The following is a 23067-nucleotide window of genomic DNA, read 5'->3' on the forward strand; positions in this document are numbered from 1 at the left end:
TGGTGGTTGGAGCTCCCTCCTCTTCTCCTCCCTCTAGCCTCCTCCTTTACCAAACCTCCTGCCTTTTTGGTTTGGCACAGGCTCTCCTCCGATACCACCCACCGGCATCCACACACACTAGATAGATCAAAAACTCTGTGTGTGTGTGTGTGTGTGTGTTGCTGCTGGCCCCGAGATCTCTCTCTCCGTGTGTCTTCTATCGATGGCGCCTCTATCCCAAAACTCGTGTTATTTTTTTTCAAAGGGGGGGATTTTTGGCACACGAAAGTAACGAAAAGGATGGGCCAAACGATCGGGTTTTTGAGCTGCCCTGATGACGTAATCAACTCTTGTCTTTGCGAACAGGCAGGTGAGCGCCATTGTTTGAATTTTGGCGCGTTTTTTTGAAATAAATTTCTATTTTGGAAGCCCGCGTGATCTCGCGCTAATGAGATGCGTACTTTTTTAAAAACAAATGAAAAACGAATATTAAATCAAATCTGTTTTTTTTTTCGGGCGGGGGGGGTTTCTCCCCACACCTCGTATCCTCCAATGAATCGTGTTTCGACATGTTTTTCTTCGACCTTTTTCTACCTGAACCACACACCACACCCTGACACCTCTGTTTCACCGCACACACCTGAACAAGATGACGAGAGATAAATCTTTTTTTTTTTTTTTAATGTGTGATCACATTATGGATCATGTCATCTCACGGGACGTTCTACCGGTAAAAGAAAAAAAGAAAATATAATAATAGAAAGCCTTTTTTAAAGATGGCTGCCACTTAACGTCTTGCAGGTGGTCTGCAACGACCAATGAGAAGGCAGAAATCAACGAATAGGAAAAGAGACAATTTCGATGTCGTTTGTGGAACCGAAAAAACAAAAAAAAACAAAAGTACATTTCCCTTGACGACTTGCCAACTTCCAGGTGTGTGTTGCTTGTGTCCGAAAAAAAGATGAATGAAAACAATGGGAATCTGCCGAAGAATTTCAATAAAAAAAAAAAAAGTCAAACAAAAATCGATTTTCTCTCTTTCCCCCTTCCAATTGTTTTCGCGGTTTCTTCGTATCCGATGGAGGATCGCAATTCCTGAGTGAGAACAAATGTGAACGATTGGCGGTTAGGATAAAGTTAATTTCAAAAAGAAAATCAGCAAAGAAATTAAAATGGAAAGGATTTTGAATAGGGGGGAAGCCAAGGGGGTGGCACCTCCCCCTTTTCAAAGGCTCCCGCTTAATTAAGTTTTTAATTCGATACGTTTTGTCCATCACCTCAATTCGAAACTACGGATCGATGAACTTTAACACGTTTCTTCAAGTGTCGAATGGACTTGCAAAAGTCTTTCTCTCTCTCACGTCTTGGTATTGATTTATTTTCTTTTTCCCGTATGCAAATGAGCACAAAAATAGAGGACCGCTAGAAGAAGACGAAGAAGAAGATCCGTTTTAAATTATTTTGTCATCGGACGCCTTCGCATTTCGATGATTATGCTACTCACATTGTTTTTGTTTTCGTTGAGGAGTCCCAGATGCGCAAACGACCGCAACGGTGGCACACACACACACACACGCGGGCAAGGAAATTTTCACCAACTGGATCGTGAGACCGGACGATGCAAACGCCCTTGGCATAGTTAAAAAAAAATATATACATATTTGATATTTTATTTGTTGTGTAGTCTCTCTCTTGAAAATGTCCATTTTTATTGTGTAATGTAAATAAACTTTGTGAATCTTTATCGATTTTGTTTTTGAATTAAAAAACACGCGGCTTTTTCTTTTATTTATTATTTAAAAAGTTCCTTTTAAAAAAACAAATTCAATTTGGCCTTTGTAGTTGGGCAAGAACAAAAATAAAAAAAAGATAATTGTATTTTCAAGACGGGACGAGGATCCCAATTGGATCAACTTTCTATCTACACAGTCCCGCAATGTATGCCGCGTCTCATTGACTTTTTCGTCTATGTAAAATAGGAAAGAGTCTCTCTCTTTCTCAATAAAAACTAAAGTTTCTTCTATATGTACGTCTATTATGCAAATGTTTTTTTTTTCTTCTTTATTTTACATCTCCGGGGGTATATACATATCCCGAATTGAGCCTAATGGCAAATCGATCCCGTCGGCTTGTTAGCCTCTCTCTTTTCCTTTTCTTATATCCCGTCAATGTACAACAACAAAAAGGATCAGTACGCGTCATCGGCTGGAAATGTTTTGAAATTCAAGTTCTTGTTTCTATCGATTTCGGATGCATTTTTTTGTTGTTTTGTTTTGTATATTCTGGACAATGGCTTTTTAAAAAAAAAAAAAGAAAAAATCCCAACACTTTGAATTGTTGTTGTTGTTGTCACATTTTTTTCTTTTTATGATCCTATTTATGCAGAGTTTAAGGGAAATAATCCTAGGAATCAACGGACTATGTGTGACCGGTCAACACATTCTCGGCTTTGCCTATCCATTTTCTCAAATCGTTTCAACATATTTTTTTTTTTGTTGTTGAATTTAATCCTGTCAATCGACATGAACAAAAAAGCGTATCGCTATAAGCCTCAACTGACATTGTTGTTGTTTATCGAGTTTTATTGATTAGGGGGGAAGGTACCGGTAATAATAAAAACGGACCTTTTTCCCCGTGTTTGTGCAGGGACACACGCAAATTGGGGAGGAACAGACAGTTTTGAAACATCTTGTCGCATAATCAGTGTTGACATATATATTTTGTGTGTGTGTGTGTTATTGTAAGTTACGTAGAGATAGACACACGACGAAGGCGACAGATAGATTAGCTCTTATTGTCGTTTAAAAAAGAAAATTGAATCGAGAGCCGTTCAAATAGGATGTTTTTGGCGCCAGTTTAATTTTTTTTTAAAGGAAGAATGGACCCTTCCTTTCATGACCTACAACATTCCCTGATAAAATGACACCCGAAAAAAATAGGACACCACAAAACAAATTTAATTTAATTAAAAAAAAAAATCGAGATATAAATTTCAAAAAAAAAATAAAATAAAAATAATACAAACAAAAGAAAATTGATCCCGCGTTTATTTTACGAGTGGGGAGGGACAAGCCGCGGGATTTGCGTTGTCGCCGTCAGTCGTTTGGCGCCTACACCGGGCGTCTGTATACATACACAGGCGTCATGTCTGCGCTATCCTGTCGTCTGTGTCGCCGTCGATTATTTTTTTGGCTGTCCCGTTCTGTAAAAAAAAAAAAAAAAAAATAAGGTTGTGTGTCTGCTCATCTCATCTAACTCCCGGCTCCTTATATTGTCCTCGTTACACGCTGCGCCAGGGTGGGGCGCTATCAACTTCAAAGTCCTAAAAATATTTCAAAAAAGGTACGTTCATTTTTTTGTTTTTTTTTTTTTTATTTTATGTTTAAGCTTTAACTTATAATGGCTTCTATTAACATTTCTTTATATACATATATTTTTTCTTCCTCTTATATAAACGTCGTCCATTTTGTTTTCGCGGGGCGGCCAGACTTTTTCGTCCATCTGATGCGAGAGCGACAAGCTGGCGTCTACCGAACAAAACGGCCATAACAACCCATAAAAATACTCTACACACACGCGTTCATAGACTGAGGGGGGGGGGGGAGATCGCAGCATCGATAAATCAAAAGCAAAAAAGAATCTTAACAAGGAATCTCATTCCTTTTTCAATGTCGGAGTGGATAGACGAAGAAGAAAAATTCCGATTTTGTGTTTTTGTCTTTAAAGAAAAGGTAATATACTTTGATTGTGTGTGTGTGTGTGTGTGTACATTGTATCGCGTTCATTTTGAGGCTGTTGATTTGAAAAAAAGAAAAAGGCGTTGGCCGAAATGACACGGACGACGTATGCAAATAATTATGTCATTTTGAGTTGCATCTTTCGTCTTCATCTGGACTACATTTGGCACACATTTGTTTGGCTCTGCGTCAAAACAAGAAAGATTGACTCAGGTCAATGACGATACGGTTCGCTGATGAATGAAAAACAAAAATTATATTTAAATAAATAAAATAAAAAAAACCCGTTCCCGTTTTTTTGTTGTACACGAAACCGAGGTCGTGAGTTCTCTCGCGTCTCTGAATGCTGCGCGCCAGGCGCCGAACATCCTGGGCCTCGTACGTCATCATTCCAAGGTTTAAATTTTTTGTTTTCTTTTTTCCTGAAATACGTTGATATAATAACGTTTTAAAAATCAAATCGAAATGAAAATCATTTGCCTTGATTTTGTTCTGCGTTTTTGTCAGATGCAGTCGTCTTTATTTGCATTGATTAGCGTTGGCTTCCTAGTTAGTTCAAGGTAGAATCTTGAAGGAAGGGGGAGGGGGGGAACGAGAGAAGTCATTATGGCATCCGTCGGGCCAACCACCACCAGACGAGCCTTATAAGAGCAGACAGAACACACGCAGACAAGAGAGAGAGAAAAAAAAGGTTTAAGACGCATCACATCTATGCAAATGAATTCATCAATTTTTCTCTTTTTTTTTTTTTTTTGCCGTTCATATTTTTGAAATAAGATGAGGAAAATAAAAAAAATTGAACGCAAATGTTTTTCGTGAATGGATCTTAACCTTCGGTTTGAAAAAAAAATTATTCAAAATCGAGTCGGGATCGCATCCATTTATCGAAAATGATTACACGGACGGACGAATGATACGAAGGAATTGCACGCGCAATGAGTTCAATTACAGAATAAAGAAGAGGTCAATACATTTCAAATAATTGAGAGGAACGGCTGCTGCGCACATCCGTTTAAATGAACGATTTAAAAAAATGAAAATAATATTTTGAATGTGGTCCGTCCGCATTCGTCCGTGACATCATCTCCTATTTGTTCTTTCCTCTTTATTGGACTTCATTAAATATGAGCATTTTGCCCGCACATTGATGTTGTATGTATATATCGGTCGCTCAGTTGAGGTTCACAAAGCCGGCGGAGAATTTTGAAATGGCCATCATTAAAAGCAAATGTATTAACGTGACGTCGAGAGTTAGCGAACAAAAGCTAACCGGATCTTATAAATATTCGATCGAACAGAGCAAATAAGGTCGCAATAAATCGTTGCAAAAAAAAAACAAAAACAAAAAAACAAAGGCGGAAATTATTCCGGCAACCTGGCCGCGGAGTCTCCTGTACGCCGTGGGCAACAATGCGCTAACAAGCTCTTGATTTTCAAACCTTTTGATCAGTTTTTCGAGTTGGACGAATCAGAAAGCTGCAAACTTTCTTCTTGTTTTGGCCGTTTGATTTCAAAGCAACAAATCAATTTTCGAAAAGGGAGGAAATTCACGTAACATCAGACATTGCCTGATATTTAATATCAAAACAAAGGCTATTAATTGCCCACCGGGAAAATAATGAACATGTATAGGCTAGGCAAACAACAACAACAACAACAACAAATGAATTATCATTCACGTTTTCAACGTTGCCAAACAATAGAAATGATAATGAGCCGCCCAAATGTTTGCAGAGTTTTGAAACCAATCACCTTATTTTACCAGGCTCATTAGAATTGAGACGGGGGAGATGTGATTAATGAGCTTCCGTTCAGCACAACAACCAGGTCATTGGGTACCCACCGTTCTTATTCCCCTGTCGTCATTTTCTTTTTAGTCCCCCCCTTTTTTTCAATCTTCATTTTTCCCAACGCATTTTTCTTAAACGGAAGCCAACCGGAAGGAGCGCTCCCATCATCAATTGAAAAATTCACACTCCTTTCAGCATCCCCCCAAAATGAACATGGCATTTTCAAATAGTTTCTTTTTTAACCTTTTTAAATTAGGTATAATCTCCGAGGTGGTCAAACTTAAAAAAAAAAAAAAAGTGGGAGGGTACAGCAATGCGGAACAAATACAAAATAAAAGGGAGAACATGTCCGACTCTAATAGGCCTACACACCCCGGTGTAAAGGCCTCAAACAACAATGATTTCTCCCCTTTTTTTTAAAAAAAAAAAAAAAAGATGTTCAAAGCGATACAACAAGAAAAAAGAAAAAAAAAAGGGGAAGCCGACACCAAAAAAAAATCAGAACAATAAACAGGAGCTTATAAAGCTATCGACACGTATACACTATATAGTCTAAATATAGAGGACCTTGTACAACTTAGCTCCCTCCTTTTAAAACAGAGAGAGAAAGGTGAATGATAGGCCTCGATGGAAGAGCCGGAGTCCTTTTTTAAAGAAAAAGATAAATTTTTTTTTATTTGTACGTCAAGGGAGATGAAAAAAAAAATTTTTTTTTAACACCTACTTTTTTAAAATAATAATAAAAAAAAGAACAAACTCCTCCTCTAAACATTTGAAGGAATTTTTTTGTGTGTGCTATCTTCTCCTTCAGGGGAGGATTGTAGATGTGTGAAGTGTGCGGGGCTGCTGTACTAGTAGTTAACCTTTTATTTTTTAAAGGCGGATCAGGAATTGGACATGCCGCCAGCACCTGATTTCCCTCTCAGCGGCTTAAAGACTATCGACAGTTAAAATGAGGGGGGAGGGTGGAGGCTCTAATAGTCAATTGGTCACACCGTTTTTTTTTTTATTTTTTTCTTTTAAAAAATTCCCTTTTTACTTTTTGTACAAATTGAATGGTGAATCTATACACACATTCCAATCATATCGAGCCGACCAATTCCCCCCACACACACACACAAAAAAATAATCGTAAAAGAAAAACGAGTCGATTTTTGAAACGGTGAAAGGCGCGCGGGAATTTGAAACACATTTGAAATTACATTAACGTAGCGACTGCGTGTGAATGGTAAATTGCATTTGAATATTGAGTGGGTACTGAAGCCGCGTCATCGGCGTCGAAAAAGGGATTCTTTTTTTTTTCAAAGAAATTCCCCTACAAACAAAAAACTTATTCCTTTCTCTGTTTGAATTGCGCTGGAAAGTGTACAACCCTACACATGTGGGCATGCGCGATATCAATCTTCCGAAATTGTCCGACCGTAGACTAAAAAAAGAAAACAAAAGAGACGACGTCTCTCGCACAAAAAAAAAACGCAACATCTCAATGAAGACGACGCGTCCATCATCATCCCACAGATTTTTGTTTTTTATTTGAAAAAAAGGGACTCCCTTAATATTCTAATTTAACAAAGAAGAAAAAGAAAACCGTTGTTTGTTTGTTTTCTTTTCCCATTATGCGACCGCCGTGTATGACGTCATTTACTCATCACACGCCTACAACTGGCAGTTACACGTAAAAAGAGAAAAAAAATGAGTACATTCTAATTCGCCCCCCTTTTCTCGTTCGTGAGAGCCTCGAGACGTCATCCATCAGGTGATGCAGCGATGTGTTTATGTAACTAATGAAAAATCCACCAAGACCGTACGATTACAGCACATCGTAGCCGACGGCCATTTATCCTTGGCCAAAACAAAAAAATTCGGGACAAGTTTAAGGGGCAAATAAATGGAATTATCGCGCAATCGAATCGCCACGTTTTTTCTATTTTATCTTTGACCTAAGGACAACAATTTCAAAAATAATAGCGCCAGTGCCAACAAGGCGAACAATATCAGCGCTAGACTTGTCACTCCCATGTTTGGCCGATCCAAGGATACAGCGAGAGCTACGTATCTTTTGCGTGCAGGATTAATGTAAATTAAACATTCATTTTGACCTAGTCTCTCAATGTTTTTTATTTCGATTTTTCAAGAACGAAATGAGTGTTTTCAAAAATGTCAACGTTGCCAATTGAAAAACAAAAAATGCCTCCAAAATTAGTCAGAACGGCTTCTCGAATTGACGTGTGTCGATTGACGAATTGCGACAAGCGTGTCGTCGTCGACCAACAAGGAGCAAAAGACATCCATCGCGTGTCTATACCCATTTTTAAAATAAAGAATTAGGCGTGGCATAAATAGTTCAACAAGAAACGCCAATACGAAGGTGGAAATCAATTGGACGACAACGTTGTCGTTTGCAGGACAGGATCATTTTATCTTGCTGCGGGGCACGTTTGCATTGAAAAGGTGGAACGTCATTGGCGCTCCCGATATGTACGTTCTTTTCCTGCGAAATCGCAATGAAAATTGAAAGAGGAAGTGATAAGCGCAACCTATTTGCATTTCTAATTAGAAAAAAAGATTTTGAAAAAACAAAATCGGACTGTTTCATTGAACCGGGGACATTGTCCTGGACATCTATAAATGAAATCGACATGTACACGATCGGATAAAAGGAAACGGACAGCCAATGAATTTTTAAAATGAAATACGTATACATTAAAAAACATCATCATCTTCTCTTTAAAAAATAAATAAATAAATCAAATGGGTGCGGCTTTTCAAGTGATCGTGGACGGGAAACAATTGATTCGGCAAAACTGTGGCCGCGCAGGTGGTCGCACAAAACTTTCTTTTCCTTGACTCGATGGGCGGCTTTTCTTTTTTTTTCGGCCCATCATTCCGCGAAATCAAGGGAGAAGGGAACAATTGTTTGCAGTTGAGCGCACTCTTCTCCTATTACGCACCGCGATAAGGCACGGGGCTTGTGTCTTCTTCCGCACAAAAAAAGAAAATGAAACAATTCTTCTTTTTGTTGGTAGTTAACCCCTAAAGCTTAAAAAGAAAAGAAAAGAAAGAAAAAAGGGATTCCCGGGAGAAAGTTTCAAACGAAAATGATGTAGCCCGAAAAAAACGATGCCGAGCTGTCTACCGCACCCACACACACAAAGTGGGGGCACCTGTTGAGTCCCAAGACCCGAACCGTCCATGGGGGGTTAGTGTCAAAGTGGCCAATCACTAGAGAATTTTTGTGAAATCCAAATTGTATCGATGCTAAACAGAATGAATTTTTCTTCATCATTTGCGCAAGTTGAAAAAAAACATTTGCATTTTGCTGCGTAAGAGTTAGAAATAAAGAGGCGACAGTTTGGCGCGACATTTGAAACGAAACAAAATTTAAACCTGCCCGACAATGTCCCGAGCAATCCGGCAACAGCGCACATCCATCTGACTGTGCGTTTTTGTTTTTTTTAATCTCACGGATCAATTATCACTGCGACCCTCTTACGTCTTTTGAAACTTTTGTTTGTTTTTGTTGACTGTTATGGATGTACTGATTCTAATGCGCTGATTGGCTCGACATTTCAAGTAACTGTTGGGTGATTTGTCTGAAAACAAATGTCCGATGGGGCGTAATAACAAACGAGCGCTGAAAGAAACACAAAAAAAAGGATTTGGAAATTATTTTTTTGAATGGATAAAGGCGGGAGGGATAGAAACGTAAGGGTCCCGCGTTTGAAATTTGAATCAGCCATTACAGCGTTGCCTAATTTCACGCCTTTTTTAGTCAAATCGATGACCGATATGCCGGACGTCTACCTGGGAATGATTGTACACAGTGACTGCAATCCTAGTGACCTTGATGGATGCAGTGGGAATTGCGTCTGCTAATGGCGATCAGTTCGGGATTTCTTTCAAAAAAAAACAAAAGAAAATGGAATGTTTTTTTTAAAACTAAGCCAACGGCATTGAAAAAAATTCTGCCGTTGATTTAGTTGAACCACCCCCCCCAGCCGCCAGTCATCTAATTTCTTCCTTTACCTAATTGCTCTTCCGCGTCATATGGCAACGCTGTATTTGCTACGCCGATAGCGCCAATTTTTTTTATTTCGGGAAACCCGTTCCTTTTATTTCTTTCTTTTTAAACCCCCCCAATGTCTCGGTTTTCCGAACAAGCGCCAGCAGTCTGCCTAAAATAATAATCATCATATAATAACATCCTTGTTTTCCTACTCTTCTTCGTAATATGTAATAAATGCGTTAACATTTCCCTATTTTTTTTTTCTTTTTTTCATTCTCTATCCATCGGAGAGAATAGAAAAAGAAATAAATTTACCTACATGTACACATGGATACCTCATCATGAAAACATCAAATCTAGCGATTGGCCGAACCCAATATTTTTTTTTTTTGTGTTTTGAAAACCGGTTTGCCCACCGCCGTCGTCGCCGCCACCCGCCGCCGCCATATTTCTGTTGGCCGTCGCCTTTGGTTCCTTTTTTAGGTGTTTTCCTTTCTTTTTGGCTCGTCTATGTGTGTCTTGTCTTGTGGCTTTTAATATATACTATATCACATAAAAAAAATAAAAAAGAAAGAAAAAGCCTATACGTCTCGTTACCTTCTCTCTCTCGAGGGGTTCGTGTTGATTTGACAACGGGTTCAGACATGCACGCAAAAGTCCCGACCCCAACATCAGTGCGGGATCCATCAAAAAAACCGCAGGTGAGCCGCGACTGTCTGCCTGGCTCCGTTGTGTACTCGAAATAAATAAATAAAAGCTTCTCTTTTTCTTTTTCTTTTTTTTTTTTTCAAGCTACAACTCCTATAAAAGGAATTGCGGCTGATAAAGAACACAAAAAACAAAATGGCCCCAAAAATGGAGGATATTTTTTTTTTTGTGCGCATAAAAAAGAACGGCCACAGCCTCTCCTCTACCTACACACACACACAGTTCGAATAGTGTTGGAGGAGAAGGTAAAAATTGGACGTGATGTAACCACCCTGACCCCAAAGACAGAAAAGCGGAATTTGATTATTTTTTTTTTCTTTGGCGCCCTTTTTTATTTTCGAATTTCACGTCAGTTGATGCCCCCCCCCCATCCGTTTGATAACGGGCACACACACACGAGTGCTGCTAATGGGGTGTGTGTGTAGCTTCGACATCGTAAGTCAAAGTCAGCAAGAAGTTCATCAGACACGCGCGCGCGCGCGCCACGCGCCAAAAAAACGAGTCGGCACGGACGGCGTGATATGCCGGGAAATTCAGAGCGGGGCCTTTTGGGTAATGAACACACACACACACACACAAGATGGTAGAGGCAAAAGAGTCCAGCGCTTTTTTTTTTTTTGTAAATAAAAGAGAATTCTATCTTTGGGCCGTGAAAACATGGCGCCCAATATCACGGGCGACGGCCTGGCTGGTTTAACTATTTATACAGAGTTAACGTTCACGATAAACGTGAGAAGAAAAAACAAATGGTTTGAATTCATTTAGAAATGAAACGCCGATTTTGGAGCGGCCGAAACGTGCAGATGAATGGATGCCAGTTGGCCTACGTACATTTTTATGTTTGCTTTCAATGTACAGCGAGTCCCGCGTGATGTCATCGCCAACAGGATCCCCTATCCGACAACTCCCCCCCCCCCTGAAAATGTTTACAAAAAAACAACAACCGGGAAATGCGCAAGAGATGGGCGTTTAATTGGGCCTCAAATTAAACAAAATTGCCACCGAAAAAACCGAAAAACAATCTTACGTCACGATTTAATTTTCAGGCGGAGTGGTTCAAACAAAAGAAAAATGTTAAGGCCTATAATTTTCACGCATTTTCAATCAAATTTTGGCGGAGAAAGAACAAATGATATTTGGAGGTGGGCGTCATTCGTGAAGGAATGATTCATACATTGAACGTATGGATTGCCAATGTTTTTTCTTTTCTTTTTGGGATACGTAATCTCTACGTAAACTCAATGATTTGCGCTAGCCAATTGAAAAATAGCAAAGGTGAATCACCACGAAAAAAATGGCCAAAAATTATTCGTTTCTTCTCTTTACAATTTCAAAATGAAAAGAAGATCCACCCATGTGTGGCGTATTGTCGTCAATGTCATTTTACGAATTTTGTTTTTTTTTTTGTTGTGTTTCAAATCGAATTTTCTGGTCGTTTATCAAAAAGAAAAAAGAAGTTTATTTGGCTTTTTTTCGTACTTTTGGCGAATGATGTGAAGTGGAAAGAAAAAGAGAAAAGATTCTCTCACGCTCCCCGTTATGGAAAAGAATAAACCGGCAGACGAAGTGAGAGAGAACCAATGACATCATCGAGCCGTTTTCGGGGTAAAACAATTTTTTTTTTTTTTTTCAAAATAATAATAATAAAACAAAACAAAATCTTAAAGAAAAAAAAAAAAGGAAATATGCAAATGAAGAAATTACACAAGAAGAAAAAATTATTCCGGCGGGCAATTTTGACGTCAACCGCAGACTATGCAAATCTATAACAAAATAATGAGGCCCAGTAAGCTTCCCCCCCTATAAAAAAAAAAAAAACATGGCGCCAAAAGAAAAATTCAAAAGAATTTTATTGCCATCGAAAAAAAGGGAGAAAATTCCAAAACGTCGTTCATCGGTTTGAAAATAGAACGTCGTTCACACACACACACACACCAGCATTTAGTTATACATACGCAGTGTGTGTATAAATACCCACACACACACACACGTCGTGTTTTGTTTTTTCAAGAAAGAAAAATTCCCCACCCCACCCCAAAAAAGAATCAACGTGGCGTCTAGCTGTCAACGCAATGACTTGACGTCCCGAAGTTCCAGCAGGAATGACGGGCAAGCTCATATAGCACTCGACGGTTGATAAAATACGAGTGCAATCCGAGGTTAAGTAAAACAAAACAAAAACGTTCAACTGTTGCGCAGATGGAGAAACGGAATGAACACGGGGATAATCACATCAAGGGCCAAAACAGGAACGACCCCAAAAAATCAACACGAGACATTCCTAACTGATGTATTATTTATCCCGGCGCTTTCGTTCCCCCCAAGATTTTCGTACTGGAACGCCAGTGGAACGCGCGCGCGCGATGATGGTAGTTGATGAAGACATCTATCATGCTCATCTTTTGCGACCCTACGGGGCCCTTTCGTGCACATTACGGGATTTCTTCCATCGACCCCCCTCCCGTTTTTTCGAGAAATTTATTGATTTAAAGATGACAGCTCCCCAGCAGATGACGGCACTGATTTTGTTTGGAAAAGCGCGGTATATTCAAAAAAAAAAAGGACTGACAGAAATGAAAGGAATGTAACACCCGTTTCAAGTCAACAAATATCGGACATGTCGGGATCGTTACCTCATCGTCCGCTGGAGAAAAGGAAAAAAAAAAATTCTGGGAATGGGGGTGGGTTTAAAATGCAATAATTTTCTCGGGATCTGGGAGAGAACTGACGAATAGACGCGATGATTGGTGTTGGCATCAGTCAACACGAACCCTGTTGCCACGACCTACCGCTCAAAAGATTTTTCTGACATGTTTCCAGTTTAACACACACACACAAAAAGGGAAGGAAAAACAAATTAGTAACAGCCATGGATGTTCCAACATTTTCACGGTCTTTTTTTTTTGTGTGTGTGTGTGTCAAACGAGACTGATGTTGCCAAGACAACCCCACCCCTTAGCATCTTATTATATTTTAGAAAATAAAAAAACGGGAGCGCAATTCTTTCGCTTTTCGTTACAACGGATGTGCCAAAGGGTCCTGTAGAATTGGCCGTTGTCAACGTGAATACTCGGAAAAGAAAAAAAACCTTCTTGAGAATAGAACTTAAAATTAATTCGGTAATCAATCAAATCCGTTCTTTGTTTGTTTTTTTAGTTTATGGGCGGCATCCGCATTTCATTTCGATTTTTTTCTGCGCGATCTCTTGATTTTTTGCTGTTGTGTGTAGTGAATTGTCAAGACCCACCGGAAAAAAAGGCTGGGATTGCGTCACAAAAAACAAATGACTGCGGGAAAGACCTTCGTCTTTTTTTTTTTTGAAGAAAAGAAATAAGACACCGTTGCATAAATGCTCAAAAGAAATGATAATTTCAAGTGAAACAAAAAAAAAAAAAAAACAGGTTGGCTTGTCGTAAACAATTTAGTTGTGTTCCAGCGGATGACGGAACGCAACCTCAAGGTTTATCTTCAATCAATTGTTTTTAAAAAACAAAACAAAACAAAAAAGAATTTTTTTCTTTCGTTGCCAATGGAAACGGGGACAAAATAAAAAGAACGAGAGATAAAGCCAAACAAAAAAAAAAATATCATAAAATTTAAAAAAAAAAACGAAACAAAGTTCGCTTTGAAGCGCAGAGTTTCGCTTGCATGCGTCACTGCATATAAATAAATATTTTTAACTTTGTATTTATTTTTCTTTGCTCGTTATTTCTATTCCCCCCCCTCCCGTTTGCACATCTCTCTCTCTCTCGCTCGTTCCAGCTGTAGAAACATCCGCCCTTCGACATAGCGCAACGCGGCAGAATAAAAAATGTAACGGACTTTTTTTTTTAACGGGGGAAGAAAACAAGAGCAAAAATACATTTTCCTTTTAAAAAAAGAAGCTGCGATGACGACTGCCGACGTGCTGACGTTCCTTTTTGAAAAAGAAATAACAGACGCGGGGTCATCGTGCTGCGTTATAATTGATCGTTTCACGCTCCCCCCTTCTGATGATTCCCGATGAGACCACACACACACACAGAGAGGATGGAGGAAGCATAACCAAAGTCTTTCAATAAGCCGCATCTCATTTTCACGGTTAAAAAGAGAAAAAAAAAACCAATTGTAGAATTGATTTTGTTTTTTCTTTCAATTTTCATTTCAAAGTTAACAAAAGAATAAAAAAGAAAGAAAATGAGCGAAACGTGGGGAAGAATAGACTCGCAAGAATAACCCACACAGTTTTGAAGGAAAGGAGTCCCTGGCCGTCGTTGCGTAACGACCATGCCCATTACCTAATGATCGAAAAGTCCCCCCTTTTCTACACAGGGGTGGTCCGTTTTCTTTTGTGCCCATCGTCTTGTTGTCCTTTCAAGACATGCCTACAAGTACCGCGTGACTAATCGGGTTAAGACCATCTCGAAAGCCCCCCAAAAAAAAAGAAAAGGTTGGGTCCGTTTTATTTGATCAACTCTTCGTTACCGTCTTCACGGCTTCCTGAACAGACGAAGAGGGGCTCGGACTCACGAACGCTTCATAGCATTTCTTAGGACCCCCGGAAGCGGAACAACATTGCGCAGGATAAGACAGAAAAATTGAGGTGGACGTAAAATCAAAATCATTTCAAAGTTATGCGCATTAAGACGATGCCAAATCAAAAAACAAATTTGCATTCTTCTTTTCCAATCAAAATGATTAGTGTTTAATATTTAAAAAAAAAAAATTATATATGCATCTGTTTATATATAGACGCATATGGTTCCTCAATTTCCTCGTGTGCCTCTCAATTTTTGTTTCGCTTCAGTTTGCCGGTCCCAGATTGATGTAATATATTACATGGTGGCATGGACCCAACGAGACCCGGATCCTGCCAAGTTTTTTCTCTCTCTCTCTCTCTCTCTCTTTAGAACACATAGTGAACCCGAAAAAGAGAGATCAGGGTAGAATGAGAAAAAAAAAAAGGACTACGTTATTTCTCCAAACAAAAAAAACAAAAACAAAATCGGAAGGAGATTTGTTTTCCTCTCCTTTTGATCTTTCTTGTGTGTGTGTGTGTGTGGATGATATTGTGAAATTCCGTTGTACATCAATGGCTGTTCAACTTGTTTTTCCTTATGTGCTGTCGGTCGTCAGGGCCGAAGGCCTTTTGTGCGTGAGCCGTCAATTGGAATGGACCGGGGAAAGAAAAGAAAATGAATAGACCGACGACGAACGTCGGCGGCGCAACGCCAAGGAAAGCAAAAAAAAACTTGTTCCATTGTTGATACGGATCGAGGTGAATGAAAGGCAGACCGGGCATTATTTCAGATGCCAAAAAAAAAAAAAAAGGAAACGGGGAAAAAAAAAGCTAATCAAATAAAAAGCAAACAAATCCCCTTAAAAATAAAGGCCATTTTGTTAAAAGGATTTCTATTATTATTTGTACAGATTTCCTGTAAAATAATGATTCCATTTTTGAAGAAAACAACAAGCCTCGATCTCAAAAGAAGAAGAAATTCAAATCGGGTGGGCGTTTCTTGATGGTGGCGCCACACAGAAACTTAAAAATCTCGATGCGGTTCTCTGTCTTTTCTTTTCGCTTGTTGATATAACGCCGACACGGTCACTTTGTCTTGTAATCACCACAGCATGGAGATGAATGGACGAGCACGCTCTGTGCCCGTCTCATTCTTCCAACGCCTTTAGGAGCCTCGGACCAAGAGTTCCTTCTGCTCCGCGACAAATTGCGCAGAACGAAACACAGCCACCGTGAATGATGAGTCTCGAGAGGCTTTTCCAAGCTACGCATCGGTCGTCACGGAGCCAAGAAAACGGGATAAACTAAGAGCTTAAAGTTGAAGAACATCGCGCAGATACCCGCCCCGAAAAAAAAATAAAAAAAAAAACAATTTACAAGAATAGAAGCAACGAAAAGAAAGCAAATCACATTTGCTGACTCCGTAACGCATCGGATAAAAAAAAAAAATACGAACGATACCCAAAAAAGAGTGTGAACGATAGATCTTGTCTCTCTTTCAAATATTCGTTTCTTTTTTTTGCCCCTCTCCTTTATCTTCTTTGCGTTCGGCTGATTGTCTTGACGTCAAGTCAATTGAGTGCGTCTAAACACATTTGTATTGGCTGTGCGCGAGCAGTACATCTTTTCATCGTCGAGTACATTTGTACCCGACACATTTTGGTCCCCTTTTTTTTTTTCAATAGCTTTTTTAAAAGAAAAAAGATCACCCGACAACAGACAATCGTCAAGGCACTTTCTTCTGCGCAGTGCCCGTCCCCCGTCCTTTTTTTTTTCTTTTTTCTTAACAACCTCTGGGCGGGCAGTAACAAGATAACAACGAGCTCGACAAAAAGGTGAAGGACAACTGGGCCCTCTTAAATGTAGACCCGATTTTTTTTGGGGGGGGAATTAAAGAAAAACTAGAATAAATTCTACTTGCAACTGCAACAAAACTTCCCTAACCAATAAGTTCAAAAAAAGAAGGAACTACAAATAAAAAGAAAAAAAAATATGTCTAACCTAGTGGAAGATCTGGGTTCTTATAATATCGGGAATGTGGTGGCGAGATAGCGGCAGCTTCAAAGACGACCCATGACCGGTGGGGTGGTGGAGCTCTTGATAGACTCGGCTAATACGTCCAAAACTCGATCCACGCGTTCATCAGTGGCGTTCTGTCCCATTAGTCCGACACGCCAGATACGACCAGCAGTCGGGCCTAATCCACCGGCAATCTCCACACGCCTGCAAAACGTTAACGTAAAAAAAAAAAATAAAAAAATAAATAATAATAAATATTTAAATGAAAAATGGCTACTTCGGCCGGAAGGGTATATATAAGTGCAAAGAGAAAGAGGTTAAATTTACATGGACATGGCGTGGGTGGTGACGGATTTCCAGTCTACGCCATCTGGGACTTGAATTGCCGTGATGCACGTCAGACGGGCAGCAGGGTCGGACGCCAGCGGCTTGAGGTTCAACTTAGCCAAGCCGTTGATAAGGCGATCTCGGCATTGACGATGGCGATTCCATGAATTCTCCAGGCCTTCATTGGCCAGCAAAGCAAGAGCTTCGCGCAAGGCGTAGATGCTGGAAATGGGCGCAGTGTGGTGGTACCTATAGACGTTCAACCACACGTTACAACGTCAAGTAGGTCATTCTAAAATATCATAGGTATCTGAAATCTCGTCGACCTCGTCTAGAGGACGCCGCCACCGCTCCTAGAAACGGTGGCGACGACCACAGCGGATGCACTTACTTGCGTGGTTGGCTATCACACCCCCAATAGTTGCCAAGCCAATTCATGTCGAAATAAAAAGACGATATCGGGGTCTTTCGTGCGGCAATCTTGGCCCTAGTGAACGAGTACAGAGTTAAAAGCGGAACGATAAGTAAACGATTTTTAAACTTACACTGCACGAGGGCCAAAAGAGATGGGAGCGGTGCCGGGGGGAGCTCCCAGGACTTTTTGGGATCCCGTGTAAACAACATCTACTTGCCAGCGATCCATATAAAACGGCTCGCCGCCAAGAGAGGCTACAGCATCAACTAGCAATAAGCAGCCATATCTGCAAAGAGGGAAGGAAAAACAAAAAAAAGTAAAAACAGTGAACGACTAGTTCTTTTTTTAATTAATTTCTTAAAATATTCTTACTTGGAGCAGAGTGCACCAACACCCTCTATAGGCTGGACAACACCAGTTGATGATTCTCCTTGAGCCAGAAAGAAAATCGCTGGCTTGTGTTGTACTAAAGCTGCTTCAATTTCACCCATCTTGAAATTTTCCCCAGCTGTTTTGGTTAGAGTTCTAACATCAGCACCTTCCGAAAGAAACACAAAGAATGGTGAATGTGAAAGTACAGAGATTCCATGCAAAAGTAGTAGTTTTACCTTGCCGGTTGGCCATGTCTGCTGCCCTTTCTCCCCAAATTCCGTTGATGCCAATGAGTACAACATCATTTCTTTCGATGAGGTTACACAAAGCTGCTTCCATGCCTGCATGACCTGTGCCACTGATCGCAAGAGTCAAATTATTCTTGGTCTGAAATGCATATTGAATGCCTTGTTTGACATCATCCATAATCTGCATCAAATTTAGGTTTGTGTCAACCAACGATTAAGCAAATTATCAGCGCAACAACTCTTTTGAATTTTTACATACCTGGACAAATTCAGTATGTAAATGCCCTAACAATGGCAAGCTTCCAGCTCTTAAAACATTTTCGGCCGCATTAGACGGACCAGCTCCCATCAACAGTTTGGACGGGACCTCGATGGGTTTTGAGAGACATTCAGGTGGTTGGTAGTCAACAGCCATAGTGCTAATCTTCGTAATTTAAGGGAAATAAGAAAAGAAAAATGTCCTTTACGTAATGTACAACGCAGAACTCTGAAACGGCTGATCAACCTTGTGTGTGACGAGGAATTAATGAAAGGCAACGAATGCGTGAATGCAAATTCCCGATTCCAAAGGTTTCAACCACGAGTTCCTCCCAACGAATTCGGGTTCTGGTGTTTATGGCAACAAGTGTTGCCTCAATCTCGAGAAAGATGGCGATACCGAACTGGTTTCTCGTCGAAGACAACGTTTATATAAATGACTGGCAAAACATGGTCTTTTTCGTCAAACTGCTATGATGTTGCCTTGCTCTTGAATATTAAATAATTTTAGTGACGAACATCGTCGTTTTCGTCAAATAGCCATGATGTTGTCTTGCTCACGAAAACTCAAAACTAATCGACAAAAGATTTACTTGACTGATCATATCATTGCTGAAAAGAAAATAATTGTATACCCATATATCTGGTTTGTGAAATTGATGGAATAACGCCAATAGTAAACAATTCTGCACAAGACCGTACAGCAGCGCGGTAACGACTGGTCACACCGTGCAAAACGACTGCCGTCATCTAGGGTTAGGTTGCCCGGAAAGCGGAATTTGGCGGGAAACATGCCTTCCATATAATCGATTTTTAACCCAATACTGAACATGGAACTTTTTCTCATAGATAATATTAATTGTGATTCGTATTAAACTTTAACGATTTTATAATTGTTCTTTCTTATTAATATCACAGTTAAACTAAGAATTAATAGGGTAGCTTAAGATTAGAAGTTCAAGGTCAGACACTAGTGCAAATTTTCCAAAAGACAGTCTTGAGTTCTTTTGTTTGCCATGTTTCAATGTTTGCTTTGCCCAACTCATTTTTAACGTAATGGCACGTTGCCTTGCGTTGCAAGGAAAAGGAGTTTTCGCTTTTCAGTGTTATTCGTAATCATTATAATATTTTTCTTTGCATAAAACTATGGAAGACAGCCCTTATTTTCGTTTTTATTTGGGTGACCAAAAGACTAAACCGAAAGAATGTTTTGGACAATTGTCAGTCCAAAATCAAAGTCACAAAGTAGTTTCGACTTTTGGAACATTTTTCTTTGCATGCATTCTGACTTACAAGAGGCAAAAACAGTAACGAAATAAACCATTACAGCCATATGACCGAAGGCATTCTAACACTGTCGGCCTTCTATTCGGCGATTGACCTTGCGTCACGTCCTGGTGCATTGCTGCATTCTAACTAAACTTGTAAACTGGTATAAAACCCACCTGAAGGAAGTAACTAGCCGCCTAGTGTTTGAGAACAAGGTACGTTTAGCAAAAAGTGAAAAATATGCGGTGTACATTGCTTAAAGTGTTTGGCCATTCGCATTCAGTGTTGTTGCTTTAGGCCTAATGGCGAATTACCATTAACCTTACGAAACACAAACAAGATCCACACACAACCCCCCAGTAAAGCCAAAGTTTTAAATTCTAAGCACTCAGTGTAAAGCTACGTGATTGAAGGCATTACAAATAGTCCTGTCTTTTAAATCTGTTACGTAACGATTGATTTCTCTTGAAATGGACCCAGCCCTGAAGGAACAGTGTTGGTCCTTGCAATTAGGTCTAGACCACCAAAATCCATACGATTTCGCTATTTTTTCGGTAAACCTCGAACAGTTTTCGGTTTTATTACAGCTTTTGTTCGGTACTGTTGGATGATTAGTGAGAAATGTATACTTCTTTTGTTTGTTTTTTAACAGTGGCAATCAAAGAAGTGTAAAGTGTCTGGTTACTACCTCATCTATCGGTTCGTGGTTGCAGCTCTTTTCATAGCGATTATCGTTTTCGGTTTGTCCATAAGCAAACACCCCAATAGCTGGATTATCTATTTCAGCCATGTTGGTATTCTCCTACAAACTTTATATTTAATAATCGCAGCCGCCATTCCAGTCCAGCTTCTCTTAAATCCTTCCAAAGGTGACCAACTTCAAATAGAACAATTGCAAAAAGCTAATTTTGAATTTTTGGGTTTCAGATGGCGTTGAGACCCAACTGTCTCTTTTGCCCCGCCTTTCTTGGTTCCTTTACAATGTAACCAATTTAATGAGTTTATGGATTTCTGCAATTTTTTGGGCCGGAATCTCCGTTGTTGGTAAGTTACCAGCATTCGAACATTTTATCTAATGTTAACGATAGGTGTAAGGCTTGTTTTTTTTTAAATACCAGAACGAGAACCGAAAGACACGGATTTTCTTACTCACGGATTGAACAGCATAATGTCAATATGTGATGTGTTCATCAGTAAGAGGCCGTGCCGTTTATTGCATTTTACCCATTCGTGGGCAATCTTTGTGCCGTAGGCTACGTCGTGTTTACTGTCATCTACTGGGGAGCAGGAGGTCGAAGAGAAAACGGAATTTCTGCCATCTACCCAATTTTGGATTGGGATAATCTCAGTGTGACCATTCCGTGCGTGACAGTGGGACTGACTTTGGGTTTGCTTTTTATCCATGGGTTCGTGTGGATGCTTCACTTACTCAGAGATCGCGTGATCGCCTGCGTGAACAGCCATAAAAGTGAACCACAGTCTGCGCTTCAGGGCCAATGGAATCCTGCCCTTGTTGTCGACGAAGTTGTCGTAGTCGACTTGAAAATTCAAGCCTAATCTTTTTATGCGTCGAGTTGGATTAATTGCGTTTCTCCGTAAATGGCTACGTTAAGCAGCAAGAAGATTTATGGTGAGGCATAACGGACTTGGGAAACAAGAAGCGACTTCACCATCGCCCTGAAACAATGATAAACAATGCGCCATCTTCTGTTTCTACTGAATAACTTTCAAATTAGTTTATAAGTGATTAATTACGTAATAAACGAAATAATCCTCCTTTTGATCGCCCAAATCTATCGCAATTGTTGTTATAATGTAGTTGTTTGTCTTCAATCGCGTATTCACGCTACAACCGACACAAGCCGTATTTATAACAGTATATTTGTTTCTTTAGGTGGATGGCAGTCCCATTTTTCCATTTTATTTGCGTTCAACAAAAGAAACTGAAAGCATCCTCCAGGTGATTGCCAATGACAAAAGCAGCAAGTATAACTTTGACTTTCGGGGCATTTCACTACTGCGTACGTTCTCACTTAAAATGGGCCATGAAACCAGATATGTTAATCTTCTATAACCGAAGGCGTTAACGGTGTCCGCCTTCTCTCCAGCGAATCAACCTATCTCAAAACCAGTGCAATGCAACTAAATTTGCAGTATAAAAACCCGTGTGAAGGAAGCAAAGGGACACGCATTTTGTTAGTATAAGGTACTTTTAGCGAAAGTGAGAAACGCGCGCTGTGTAAATCTCGTATGTAAAGACTGTCGTTGCTCTAGGGACAAACTCTTAATTGCTTGAAATGAATCCAGTCTTAAAGAAAGAGCATTGGACATTGCAATTAGGTCTAAACCACCATAAACCATACGATTTCTGTGTTTTTTCGGTAAGCTTTAAATAAGATTGAATTTTTTACATTTGTTATTTGGTGATGGGTGGTTGGTGGGAAATGAATTCAATTTTTATCTACCTTTTCTATAGTGGCAGTCAGAGAAGAGTAAAGTTTCTGGTTACTAACTACCTCATCTATCGGTTTGTGGTTGCAGCTCTTCTCCTGTCGATCAGCGTTTTCTGCTTGTCCGTAAGCCAACACCCCAATTACTGGTTTATCTATTTGAGCCATAATGGCCTTATTCTACAAACCATACATTTGGGAGTCGCAGCCGCTCTTCCGGTCCAGCTTCTCTTGACTCCACCGAAAGGTGAGAAACTCAATATAGTCTAAAAGTTTAAAATTTAATTTTTTAAAAAATGAACCGAATTGTGAATTGCTGTTTTCAGATGGCTTTGATAATAGCCTGTCACATTCGTCCCGTTTTTCTTGGTTCCTGTACAACGTAACCAATTCAATCAGTTTAATTATTTCAGCAGTTTTCTGGGCCGGTTTCTCAGTTGTTGGTAATTTTCTTCAACATTTAAACAGTCGATGGCGTGTACAAAGAATAATCTTATGATTTTCTTTTTTCATTCTAGAACGAGAACCAAAAGATACGGATTTTCTTATCCACGGGATGAACAGCATAACAACAATATGCGATTTGTTTATCAGTAAGAGGCCGTGTCGATTGTTACACTTCACTCACTCTTTGGCAATCTTCGTTCCGTACGGCGTGTTTAGTGTCATTTACTGGGCAGCAGGAGGTCGAAGAGAAAACGGAATGTCTACCATCTACCCTCTACTGGACTGGGACAATGTTAGCGTGACCCTTCCGTGCGTGACAGTGGGACTGATCCTTGGTTTGCTGTTTATCCACGGGCTCGTTTGGGCTCTTCACTTGTTCAGAGATCGTGTGATCAATTGCGTAAACAGCCATGGAACCGAAGAAAATCCTGCGCTTCAAGGTCAATGGAATCCTGCCTTGATTATTGATGAAAATCGTGTAGTTGGATTTGATATTATAGTTTAATCTTTTGTAACGACCTTTAGTCTTTATTTGTCTTCCAAT

The 23067-nt window shown here is 39.8% G+C and overlaps 2 protein-coding genes and 1 pseudogene across 7 annotated transcripts; 2 read left to right on the top strand and 1 right to left on the bottom strand.

Annotated features, from left to right (window-relative positions):
- Positions 1–3008: 3008 nt before the first annotated feature.
- Positions 3009–19130, bottom strand: LOC116919238 (serine--pyruvate aminotransferase, mitochondrial). 6 transcript variants are annotated; one of them, XR_004391809.2, is made up of 10 exons: positions 18993–19130; positions 18605–18930; positions 18359–18523; positions 18088–18280; positions 17852–18017; positions 17610–17765; positions 17456–17551; positions 17065–17313; positions 16720–16941; positions 3009–3181 (listed from the first exon to the last, which is right to left on the bottom strand). XR_004391809.2 is itself a non-coding variant. In XM_045170559.1 (9 exons), the coding sequence occupies exons 3-9, from the start codon at positions 18512–18514 to the stop codon at positions 16779–16781; spliced, it is 1179 nt and encodes a 392-aa protein (XP_045026494.1). In that variant the 5' UTR covers positions 18515–18518; positions 18605–18930; positions 18993–19130; the 3' UTR covers positions 16604–16778. The 6 variants fall into 6 exon arrangements, 2 of the variants coding, with proteins under 2 accessions (XP_045026494.1, XP_032781082.1); XR_004391808.2 differs by having other exon boundaries at positions 3009–3301; XR_004391810.2 differs by lacking the exon at positions 3009–3181 and adding an exon at positions 4196–4357.
- Positions 19131–19285: 155 nt separating this feature from the next.
- LOC116919240 (protein rolling stone) lies at positions 19286–21407 on the top strand. Its single transcript, XM_032925192.2, is given in 6 exon segments — positions 19286–19841; positions 19910–20180; positions 20279–20495; positions 20554–20670; positions 20745–20875; positions 20878–21407. Coding segments are annotated over 5 exon segments (855 nt in total). The 5' UTR covers positions 19286–19841; positions 19910–20096; the 3' UTR covers positions 21184–21407.
- A 225-nt stretch (positions 21408–21632) lies between these two features.
- LOC116918483 lies at positions 21633–23038 on the top strand (annotated as a pseudogene).
- Positions 23039–23067: the final 29 nt, after the last annotated feature.

Source organism: Daphnia magna, linkage group LG3, assembly GCF_020631705.1.
Source record: "Daphnia magna isolate NIES linkage group LG3, ASM2063170v1.1, whole genome shotgun sequence".
Classification (NCBI taxonomy): domain Eukaryota; kingdom Metazoa; phylum Arthropoda; class Branchiopoda; order Diplostraca; family Daphniidae; genus Daphnia; species Daphnia magna.

Excerpts from the sequence above, each read along its gene's own strand:
- LOC116919238 (XM_045170559.1), bottom strand. The coding sequence starts at position 18,514 with ATGGCTGTTGACTACCAACCACCTGAATGTCTCTCAAAACCCATCGAG. Across the intron at positions 17,766-17,851 it reads GTTGGTGCACTCTGCTCCAA|ATATGGCTGCTTATTGCTAG; the intron begins GTAAGAATATTT and ends CCCTCTTTGCAG. Across the intron at positions 17,314-17,455 it reads TGTGATAGCCAACCACGCAA|GTACCACCACACTGCGCCCA; the intron begins GTAAGTGCATCC and ends GAACGTCTATAG.